Genomic DNA, 12,791 nt, shown 5'->3' with positions numbered 1-12,791 from the left:
CTTGATTACTTCGTACCAATCGTATCAGAGCGAGTAACGACTATTGTATCTACTTTGATTACTCTGATTACTTCGTTACTTCGTACCAATCGTATCAGAGCGAGTAACGACTATTGTATCTACTTTGATTACTCTTGATTACTTCGTACCAATCGTATCAGAGCGAGTAACGACTATTGTATCTACTTTGATTACTCTGATTACTTCGTACCAATCGTATCAGAGCGAGTAACGACTATTGTATCTACAACCAGTACACTTGAGTACCTTCTAGTTTCTAGACTGACCGGAAAAATGTGGAAATGATAATGTTTCTACAGTTGTTATATCAGAATACCTATACAAAATACGTACCTACTGAGAAATACGATTTTCGATATGATTACCGGTACTCAAATACAAAAGTAACAAAAGTAATCATAGTAATCAAAGTAACGAATACTGTAAATGATTACTTTATACAAAAGTAACGATTTGTAAAGAATAGTCGAAAGTAACTATAATCAACATCACTACAGACTGATAGTGCGATGATCGCTACTCTGTTTCTAGAGCATAAGTCCTGCACCTAGACTGTTGTGAATTTGTAATATTATGGTCTAAAAGATGAAAGAAGAACTAGAACAAAAGTTTCTGTAGGAGCAATACTAGGAAAAAAAATTTTTACGTCAATTCAAATTAGTCTGGAGTTGTTGGGAATTAATGTGTTTTTACTTTGAATTTAGGTGAAAACTTAATGTATTAAAATAATATCTACTAATATCTACTTTATTAAAATAATATCTAACGTATTTTTTTCTTTTTTAGGTAATGTAACCTGCTCAAAAGATCAATTTAAATGTAATAGTGGCAAATGTATACCGTCTATATGGCAATGTGATAATGAAAAGGACTGTAACGATGGAAGTGATGAAGATGAACAAATATGTCGTAAGTATTTCTTTCTATTAATAAGATTTGTGTTATGTCCTGAGTCCTCTATTGTTCAACAACCCGATCATGGATGAAATAAAAAAAAGAGTAAAAACTAAAAAAGAATACCAAAATAATCTGCTATGCAGACGATACAATAGTAATCCCTGAAAGTGAAGATGAATTACAACGTATGATGCACCAATTTAATACAGGGTGAGTCATGAGGAACTGTACATACTCCTACCTCGTATAGAGGCTCCTATGGGGAATAACAAATGACCATTAAAAAGTGTCTGCTAACATTGTTTAATAATATACAGGGCGAGTTTCGCATTTTGACAGGAATTTGTATTCGTCATAATTTTTGAACGGTCAGATCGATGTGTCTCTTATTTTGGCCAATCGTTACACTATTACCACCTAATCAAGTAATTTATTCAAACCAGAAAAAAATCAAGTCCGTCTTTAAAAAAATTAGTTCAATTGGGTCTTAGAAAAAATTTCACCCTGTATACGCTTTTTGAAAACTCTAATATGAATTTTACAAATTAGACGAATAGGCAATTAAAATGGCATATTTATTTTTTTCCGCACACGATTACTTAATTTTTTATAAAAAAATGAAATTTCATTATGAATTAAAAGTTTGGTAAAGTGAACCATAGATTTAAAAAAAATAACTTTTATTACAAAAATTAATTTTTTTTGCACAAATAAGTAATTTATGTTACCATCCAATCAACTGATTTATTCAAACCAGAGAAAAATCAGGTCCGGATTTAAAAAATAAGTTCGTTTTGGTCTTAGATAAAATTTCACCCTGTATACGCTTTTTGAAAACTCTAATATGAATTTTACAAATAAAACAAATAGTCAATTAAAATGGCATATTTATTTTTTCCCCACACGATTACTTAATTTTTTATTAAAAAATCAAATTTGTCAAAATCGGAATTTTAACCTAAAAATGAAAAAAAATGAACTCACGGTTTAACTCGCTACAACTCTGTTCCATTTTAATATTTTTTTTCTGAAATTTTTACAACACATACCTCTTACCATTGTGAAGACTATGAAAATTGTTGTAGACTTTCAGTCTTCTTCTTGTAAAAGTTGCAAACGTAAATCGCAAAAATTAGGTGGAAAAATTTATCAATTTGATCACGTCTATGTTAAACTATAGAGTCCAAAAGAAGTGTTATGGGAAGTTTTAGATCTAGACGTGTTATAGAAAAAAAAATGGTAAAACTTTTAATTTTAAGAAAAACGTTGCTTTTGTAAATTAATTTTTGTAAAAAAAGTTAATTTTTTTAAATCTATGCAAAATCTTTGCCAAACTTTTTATGCATAGTCAAATTTGATTTTTTAATAAAAAAAATAAGTAATCGTGTGGGGAAAAAATAAATATGCCATTTTAATTGCCTATTTATCTTATTTGTAAAATTCATATTAGAGTTTTCAAAAATCGTATACAAGGTGAAATTTTTTCTAAGACCCAAACAAACTAATTTTTTAAATCCGGGCCTGATTTTTTTCTAGTTTGAATAAATCAGTTGATTGAGTGATAACATAAATTAAATATTTGTTCAAAAAAAATTCATATTTGTAATAAAAGTTATTTTTTTAAATCTATGGTTCACTTTACCAAACTTTTAATTATTCATGGTCAAATTTGATTTTTTTTATAAAAAATTAAGTAATCGTGTGGGGAAAAAAATAAATATGCCATTTTAATTGCCTATTTGTCTAATTTGTAAAAATCATATTAGAGTTTTCAAAAAGCATATATACAGGGTGAAATTTTTTTTAGACCAAAACGAACTTATTTTTTAAATCCGGGTCTGATTTTTTTCTTGTTTGAATAAATCAGTTGATTGGTGGTAACATAAATTAAATATTTGTTAAAACAAAATTAATTTTGGTAATAAAAGTTAATTTTGTTAAATCTATGGTTCACTTTACCAAACTTTTAATTCATAATCAAATTTGATTGTTTTATAAAAAATTAAGCAATCGTGTGCGGAAAAAATAAATATGTTATTTTAATTGCCTATTTGTCTAATGTGCTTATACTTGGTGAAATTTTTTCTAAGATCCAAACGAACTAATTTTTTTAAAGCCGGACCTGATTTTTTTCTAGTTTGAATAAATCAGTTGATTAGGTGGCAATAGTGTAACGATTGACCAAAATAAGAGACACATCGATCTGACCGTTCAAAAATTATGACGAATACAAATTTCTGTCAAAATGCGAAACTCGCCCAGTATATTATTAAACAATTGGAGCAGACACTTTTTAATGGTCATTTGTTATTCCCCATAGGGGTCTCTATACGAGGTAGGAGTATGTACAGTTCCTCATGACTGACCCTGTATAACCGCCAGAAAATTTAACATGTTAATTTCCCCAAAAAAGGCAAAATGCATGGTTATAGTGATCACACTATCTAGCTACGGAAAACTCGAAATAGAAGTGGAAGCTGAGTGGAAGTGGAAGTGAATAGAGCAAACAAAGCCGCAGGTTGCCTGAATGACGCAATATGGAGAAATAAAAATATCGGAAAAGAAATGTAAGGCAAGATTTACAAAACAGTCATCAGACCAATAATGACATACGCGGAAGACACACGACCTGATACAGAGATGACAAAAAGAATGCTAGAAACAGCAGAGATGAAAGCCCTTCGAAAAATCAATGGTACTGCACTATGGGACAGATTTAGTGCAGATATACGACGGAGATACAAGGTTGACAACATTAATAACTGAATAAAAAACTGAATGACAAGAAATACAGTAGTAAAGACGGCAAGAGACGGTTCCCTAAAAGGAAGACGATCAGTGTGAAGTAGTGATGTTGAAAAAGTAACTATTCGTTACAAAGTACTCGTTACTTACGAATACAGAAAGTAACGATTACTATACAGAGAGGCAAATCGTTACTTTGATTACTCTGATTACTTCCTTACTTCGTACCAATCGTATCAGAGCGAGTAACGACTATTGTATCTACTTTGATTACTCTGATTACTTCGTTACTTCATACCAATCGTATTAGAGCGAGTAACGACTATTGTATCTACTTTGATTACTTTGATTACTCTGATTACTCTGATTACTTCGTTACTTCGTACCAATCGTATCAGAGCGAGTAACGACTACTGTATCTACTTTGATTACTCTGATTACTTCGTACCAATCGTATCAGAGCGAATAACGACTATGACTATTGTATCTACTTTGATTACTCTGTTTACTTCGTACTTCGTGAAGGTCGTTATTATATCGGAATACCTATACAAAATACCTACCTACTGAGAAATACGATTCTCGATATGATTGCCGGTACTCAAATACAAAAGTAATCGTAGTAATCAAATCATTTTTATCTCAAACAGATTGGTGAAGGTCGTTGTTAAATCTGAATACCTATACATACCTACCTACTGAAAAATACGATTCCCGATATGATTAGCGGTACTCAAATACAAAATTAACAAAAGTAATCATAGTAATCAAATCATTTTTATCCCTTAAAACACATCGGTGAAGGTCGTTGTTATATCGGAATACCTATACAAAATACCTACCTACTGAGAAATACGATTCTCGCTATGATTACCGGTACTCAAAAACAAAAGTAATCATAATAATTAAAGTAACGAATACTGTAAATGATTACTTTATACAAAAGTAACGATTTGTAACGAATACTTGAAAGTAACTATAATCAACATCACTAGTGTGAAGACCACGATAACAATACTACAACTTACTGTTTTTTTTTGAGAGATAAGTAAATCAAAGTATTCGGTATTTTCACAATCGGTTTATCTGCAAATTATTACAATACATTCAAATGTATTACAAAATCACTAATTCTAACCTTCTACCTGTTGTCAGTTCGTGTGTAAACTCATAAATAAGCACGTGTTTTGACGTAAAAATTGTTTGTAGTATTAGTATACAATCAGATGACTTTGATTGTCACCGCTGGGCCGTTACACACGTCAAAAAATAATTTATGGCCTTTATCACTTTCATATTTATTGGGTTAATAAATAAAAAGGTCTGGAAAACCAAAATATCTAGAAAATAACTTACAATTAATAATATTTTGCTAGAAAAATGGCCATATGATAGCTAAGGAAGTATGTGAAACATGTAAAAAAGACTCAACTAAGAAACAGATAAGATAACGTGGTGGTACGAAGAATGAAAAAAGCAACTAAAAGTGCAGAAACTTAAACAATATCTAAAGAGATAAAACAAACAAGAATTAGAATAACTATAAAAATTAAAAAAGAAGGTAAAAATATTAAAAAATCATACAGAAGTAAAAACTTCGTTTGTACAATGGTATAAAAAATGTTTATTAAAAACCATTAAAAGTCATTCAAAAGGATTTTTCAATATGCCCTAATGCCCTTGTTTTCTTTTCTTTCTCTTCCCCTTTTTAACTATCCCATCCTTAACACAGTTTACCTTCTTTCATTTCCAATCTTCCTTCATACATTTTCCCAAACACAAAGTTATATTGCCATCCCTAACACAGTTTACCTTCTTTCTTTTCCAACCCTCCTTCATAAATTTTCCCAACCACAGAGTTATATTGCCATGCCTCGTGTCTCTGATTTTTTCGGTTCCCCTTGCATTTCTTGCTCTAGTTATTCTTTTCTTTTTTCAACACTATACATTAATTTCCCTCGACAATATTTTAATCTGTTACTCCATTACTAACTATACAATTTCAAATTTTCAGTTCACCAATTCAGTGAATTAGTTCATCTATATTTTTGCTTCATATCGACAATAACCCCAACTTTCAACCTGGATTATATAACTGTCATTCCAATGTAAACTCACACGCCAACGATTTTGTTTGGTTGCCTCCTATGTTATAACTCATTAACTTCATCTATTCCGTTTCAAAATTACAATTATTTCCCATCATTTTCCAATCATGTTATTCCCTCTTTATCTAGATTGTTAATCATAATTTTAGTTAATCTGACTTTTTAACATCTTTTAGGTCATTATCATTAAATACATACTATTCTTTCAGTAATTTAATTAAAATTATATTTTTCAAACTATCATATCAGGCAACCACCTTTTCTTGTTTTCAATCTGCTTCTGCTAATCACTCTGCTCTCGTTAAAACTTTTACAGTAATATATATTTCATCCATTTCAATCTGTTTACTCCATTACCTTCTATGTATAGATTTCAAATTATCAGTTCACTAATTCAGACAATAAATTAAATTAAAATATTTTTTCAATTTGTAAACAACCATTACAACCACAATAATAGGCAACCAACAATACTCTTTTTATTTTTACAACATTACTCTTTTATTTTTACAACATTACTATGTACCTTACCTTTGTAGGTCTTTAAGTTGTTCACATTTAATTATTTTTCTTTCACTTTTTATTTCAAACTAAGTTAAACTTTCGTCTTCTTTTCAAAACTGTCATCAGTGACGTCACTGACTCTACTATGAGTAATATTTTTATCAATTTAACAATAACAACAGTTCTTTCTGTAATAGAGAGTAGCCTTTTCGACTTTTTCATTAAAATCTAATTTATTATAATTTAAATTTGACTTTAATACAGTTATTAATCTACATTTAGTTTAACTAATAATCTAAATTCTAAACAACAGTATTTTTAAATTCATAACCAAAAATTGACTACCTGTCTTGTCATGTCGCTTCTGTCTAAAAATTGGTTTGTCATCTCCTTCACCTTTGTTGGTCTGTGTCCATTGGACTGGCAAGAACCACAAGTTTTTATCGAGCAGGGAACCATGTTGCCCTTTGAGCACTCCTAACACATTTAATCTTTTAACATCGAATTGGAGTCGCTGTAAATATTATATAGTTATCATGTAAACCATATTTCTCGATGTTACCAATTTCATAAGGTTGCTAGTTTCATGTACTAAGCAGAACGTAAGTATTACCACATTTTTTCTTCAACTAGTCACAATTTTTCCCTTTTGCATTCATTCTAACGTGGAAATAATTCGTTCTAGGCACTAAAGATGATCTGATCTAGATCGAAAACGTTTTGCGGATCCTCTTGGATGACTTTTAATGGTTTTTAATAAACTTTTTTATACCATTGTACAAACGAAGTTTTTACTTCTGTATGATTTTTTAATTATGGTATATAGCCAGCTACTGGGTATTTTTCCATTGATTTTGTAAAAATATTAGTAACAGCAGCAAAGAGGGATAATTGGGAAAAATTCGGAGATAAAACGGAAGAAGATAGCAAAAGTAACCAAAACCCATTCTACAGAACCCTGAAGACGATAAAAACACAAAAACATGAAATATTAAAGATAAAAATGGAGAATTAATAATAGAAACAAAACAAATAGTTATAAGATGAAAACAACACTTTGAAGAATTATTAACGGATATAAACCTATAACTACACTAGTGAAGAGCAAAATAATATATTTGAAGATAACATTGAAAACTCAATAAACGAGGAAGAACTCGAAGAAGCAATAAAAATTTTGTATGGAAAAGCACCTGGAGTGGATAGAATACTAGCAGAAATTATTAAAAACATGGGAAAAATGGATAACAAATATTAGTAAAAGTAATGAATAAAATATGGAAAATGAAAACATTCCGGAAGATTGGAAAGGGTCACTAATAATACCCATCCATATACAAAAAAAGAGATTGGAGATAGTGTAATACCTAACGAGGATTGACGTTGCTATGTACTTACATGTAAGAAACTCTTAGAAACAGGATAATATATACAGTATGTCCCTGTAAGTTGTATCCATATGGAAAACTTTTTTATTATTAATTTTACGGAAAAAAGTTATTCTTTATAAAAAGCTCTGCATGGTCCAAAACCTAAGATTTAACCATCAAATATCAAATTTTTTGAATATTATACGAGGTATGTCAAAAAGTTTGAATTTCACTCAAGAGTAAAGTAGCTTTATTTTTCGTAATATTGGAAATTGCTATTATGAAAAGTTGTTTGGAATTAAAAACTATATTCTAATATGCAATTACATCCTTCTAATTGAAAATTTTTTTTTTTTGAGAAATTATGGATAACTATCATTATTTTTTCGTTATTTGAATTCTGATAACCCTTTTATTATTAATTTTACGAAAAAAAGTGATTCTTAATAAAAAATTCTGGATGGTCTAAAACTTAAAATACAACCATCTTATATCAAATTTTATCAATTTTATACGAGGTATGTCAAAAAAGATAAATTTAGATCAAAAGTAAAGTACCTTTATAGTTCAGAATATTTCAATTAGAAGGATGTAATTACATACTGAAACATAGTTTTTAATTCTAAATAACTTTTCATAATAACAATTTTCGATATTGTGAAAAATAAACGTATTTTACTCTTGAGCGAAATTCATATTTTTTGACATACCTCGTATAAAATTGATAAAATTTGACAAAAGATGGTTGTATTTTAGATTTTAGACCATGCAAAACGTTTTATTAAGAATCACTTTTTTTCGTAAAATTAATAATAAAAGAGTTATCTGAATTAAAATAACTGAAAATAATGTTAGTTATCCATAATTTTTCAAAAAAAAATTTTTCAATTAGAAGGATGTAATTGCATACTAGAATACAGTTTTTATTTCCAAACAACTTTTCATAATAGCAATTTTCAATATTGTGAAAAATAAAGCTACTTTACTCTTGAGTGAAATTCAAACTTTTTGACATACCCCGTATAATGTTCAAAAAATTTGATATTTGATGGTTAAATCTTGGGTTTTGGACCATGCAGAGCTTTTTATAAAGAATAACTTTTTTTCGTAAAATTAATAATAAAAAAGTTTTCCATATGGATACAACTTACAGGGACATACTGTATATATATATATATATATATATATATATATATATATATATATATATATATATATATATATATATATATATATATATATATATATATTAAAACAGAAAACACAAAAATCGCCGCAAGAAAAAAGAAAAATTACTTGGCATTTTTTTATCTAGAAACAGCCTTCGATAAAGTACCAAGACCTATGGAATATACTAAGAGAAAAGGGAAAGAAAATTCAAAACCATACATAGAGCAGCGCTTACATACGGCTGTGAATCATGGATACTAACTAGAAAACTAATGAGTAACATACAAGCCCTAGAAATTAAGTATTTACGAAGAGTTAGAGGAGTGACAATGAGAGACAGAATATGAAACACAGATATACGGACAGACCTTAAGACGAAATCAGTACTTGAGTATATTGAAGAAAAACAACTAGTTGCTGGGGATACATGAAAAGAATGAAAGACAACATACCGTTGAAGAAAATGTGGGAAGCTAGGACACAAAAGAAAAGAAATAGAGGAAGTCTTAGAAAAGATTGGGATACAGCAGTCGCTTAAATCATTCAAAGGAAGGGAAAAACGATAGCAGAAGCAAGCAAATTAGCATACAACAAAAAACAATGGTCAATATTTGTACACACGTGAAAAGACGTGTCAGTCCCGACACTGAAAAGTAAAAGGATCTCAAAAGACTATGTATATATAAAAAGGAATGAACAACAAGTTACTAAGAATGATACAAAAAATATACAATGAGACCAATAAATGGAAGTTTAAGACAGGGAGGAGCACTTAGCACAACACAAATTATTAAGAAATGCACAACAAGGAATAAAAAGCTGAATGTAGGGTATAAAATCTGCAAAGAGTACAAATCTTGGAAGGAGTATTTGCTAAAGATTTGGTGCTAATTGCAAAAACTGAAAAAGAACTTCAGAATAAATTTGGAAATCTGGAAAGAAGTACTCACTGAAAACGGAATGAAGATAAATATTAACAAAAGAAAATTTATGCAGATAGAAGAAACAAGGGAACTTTACTTAGAAATTAAAGGAAAAAAATAGGAAAAGTTAAAACTTTTACATACTTAGGAATAATCATAGAAGAAACAGAATCTCTAGAAGCAGAAATCAATAGCAGATTAAAGAAAACACTGCAGAAAAGAAATATCACGGAATACAAAAATGAAAGTTTCAAAGCAGTTTATAGACAAAAGAGCAATATACAGGCCTATATAGATGAGGTTTTTAAGAAGAGTTGAAGATGTTACTAAAAGGCTAGAATAAGGAATACAGACATAAGGAACCAACTGCAAATACAATCCATATTAGAACGGAACCAGCTAAGTCGGTGGGGTCATTTACACCGGATGAAAGATACCATATACCATTGAGAAGAGTATGAGAAGCAAAAATATTAAAAAACAAAAAAGAGGATGACCAAGGCAGACCTGGGATGTCTGTCTTGGTCATCGTGTCTTGCATTTATGGCCAAAATGTAACTTTCCAATACATGAATAGAAAGAATTCCAGTGTCATCTTCTTGGAGAAGAATCTCGACGTCAAATGAATGGAATCTACGAAAGCACATCGAGCATAAGCCAAATGTCCTATCTTAGGTGAAATGTCTTTAGCTTAATTATAGTATTTATGAGTGTTACAGATTCTTAAAATGTCATAGAGTTATTAATCTAAAATACAAATTTTAATTTCAGAAAAAAAAGTATGCAACTTAGACGAATTTACATGTAGATCTGTTCCTGGTGAATGTGTTCCTTTAACCTGGATGTGTGATGATAATCCAGATTGTTCCGATGGAAGCGACGAAAAGTCTTGTAGTAAGTATATTTAATTGTAATAACAAAAAACTCGTGTCATATGCTTCAAAATAATTGCGAAACTATTTAACGGGAGCTTCTTTTTCTTCTTTTTAGCATGATCGATCATGCTAGTAGGCTACAGCCTGTTTATTGCCATCAAATCTTCCCCAGAAGATGAGGTCCAGAATTCTCGCCATCGTTTTGGTGGTCCAGCTGGTCTTTTACCTACTGGGTTATTCGATTTTGCCCTTTTAACGAGTCTGCTGTACTCCATTATCTTTATATGTTTGTTCCAGTATCTTCGTCTCTGTCTGACCCACCTTACTATGTCCTGTATTCCACAGTTTTGTCTGATGTCTTCACTTCTTATTCTGTCACGTAGAGTTTTGCCCTGTATACTTCTTATAGTCCAGGGCGCATCTGTTTTGAGATGGACGTTGAGAGGTGACTCAAATTTTTTTTTGCAGAAATTGCTTGAAAATAACTCAAATAATAATATTTGAGTTATCCTCCCACTCAAAATGGTCCGGAACATTGTTTAAATAATCTAAATGTCAAAATATGAAGGAAAAATTCGATTTTTTTATTGGTTTTTTGATTATAACTTTAAAACCATTCATTTCTGAAAAAAGTTGTGCTGACATAAAAGTTGCGTAATTAAATTTCCTACAATACAGAATTGGTTAATAATTTAAAAAATAGTCACCTTTGTTGCAAAATAGCAATAATTGCGAAAAAAACCATACAAAAACAAGTATTCGCATTTTACGTTTTTCAACCATTTACGCTACACTTGGGACCTTCATGTTTTACCCAGAAAAACTTTATGATATAGTAAAACAACACTGCAAATTTCATTAAGCTCGGTTTAATAGATTTTGCAAAATAAATTTTGCAATCCAGCTTTCGCAAAAAAATTCATTTTTTTTGATGTTGCAGGACTGAAAATAAAGCCGATAGCAAGTTTAATTTTTTTTGCTTATAGAAGAATACTGTACATTTCATTTGTAATTTGCAAAATTAAAATCGATTAATTACCACGGCGTCGGGAAATTTTTTAAATAAACATTAATTTTTGGTGCTACGCGCAGGACAGCGGTGTTCGATTCACACAAGTTGATTTCCACCAAAATTTCTTCCAATCTTTATCTAATATATTATTTTCTACTCTATATTTTGTTGTATTTTAATATTTTAATTCCACAAAAATCAAACTAATTTTATTATTGTTTGTGAAATATTGTTTAAACAATTGCATATGTTTAAAAATAATAAACTTTTATTCTCTAAGTTAAAATATATGAACAAAGAAAGTTTTTGCTAAAAAAGTGTTATTTCAAAAGATAGAGTATGTGTTTTTATTTTGCAATAAAGAAATTTATTTATTTATATCGAAATGTAATAAAAATTAGAATGTATCAATCATTATCAAAGGTCATTGGAATGCCCAATCAGAGCGAACTATCCGCTGTCCTGCGCGTAGCACCAATAATTAATGTTTATTTAAAAAAATTCCTGACGCCGTGGTAGTTAATCGATTTTAATTTTGCAAATTGCAAATGAAAGGTACAGTACACTTTTATAAGCAAAAAAAATTCAACTTGCTATCTGCTTTATTTTCAGTCCTGCAGAATTTAAAATAAAATGAATTTTTTTGCGAAAGCTGGATTGCAAAATCTAATAAACCGATCTTAATGAAATTTACAGTACTGTTTTACTGTATCATAAAGTTTTTCTGGGTGAAATATGAAGGTCTTAAGTGTAGCATAAATGGTTGAAAGACGTAAAATGCGAATACTTGTTTTTGTATGGTTTTTCGCAATTATTGCTATTTCTCAACAAGGGTGACTATTTTTTAAATTTTTAACCAATTCTATATATTGTAGGAAATTTAATTACACAACTTTTATGTCAGTACAACTTTTCTCGTAAATGGATACTTTTAAAGTTATAATCAAAAAACGAAGAAAAAATCCAATTTTTCCTTCATTTTTTGACATTTTGATTATTTAAACAATGTTCCGGACCTTTTTGAGAGGGAGGATAACTCAAATATTATTATTTGAGTTATTTTCAAGCAATTTCTGCAAAAAAATTTGAGTTACCTTTCAACGTCCAAATGTACTAATATTTTTACAGATGCGCCCTGGTCTATTAGTGTTCTCATTTCAACTGTT

The 12,791-nt window shown here is 29.6% G+C and overlaps 1 protein-coding gene across 3 annotated transcripts in view; it reads left to right on the top strand.

The window, feature by feature from the left end:
* The window catches only part of LOC114333534 (very low-density lipoprotein receptor-like), a 368,105-nt gene that overhangs the window by 299,545 nt on the left and 55,769 nt on the right, over window positions 1-12,791 (top strand). For all 3 annotated transcript variants that reach the window (XM_028283417.2, XM_028283416.2, XM_050663351.1), the window contains 2 exons: window positions 808-930; window positions 10,510-10,632. In XM_028283417.2, coding sequence (XP_028139218.1) covers window positions 808-930; window positions 10,510-10,632 — 246 coding nt within the window. The remainder of the gene's footprint in view (window positions 1-807; window positions 931-10,509; window positions 10,633-12,791) is intronic.

The sequence above is a fragment of the Diabrotica virgifera genome, chromosome 10 (genome assembly GCF_917563875.1).
Source record: "Diabrotica virgifera virgifera chromosome 10, PGI_DIABVI_V3a".
NCBI classification, from domain to species: Eukaryota; Metazoa; Arthropoda; class Insecta; order Coleoptera; family Chrysomelidae; genus Diabrotica; species Diabrotica virgifera.
The sequence above is the reverse complement of the archived record's forward strand: the minus strand, read 5'-3'. Positions and strand labels throughout refer to the sequence as shown.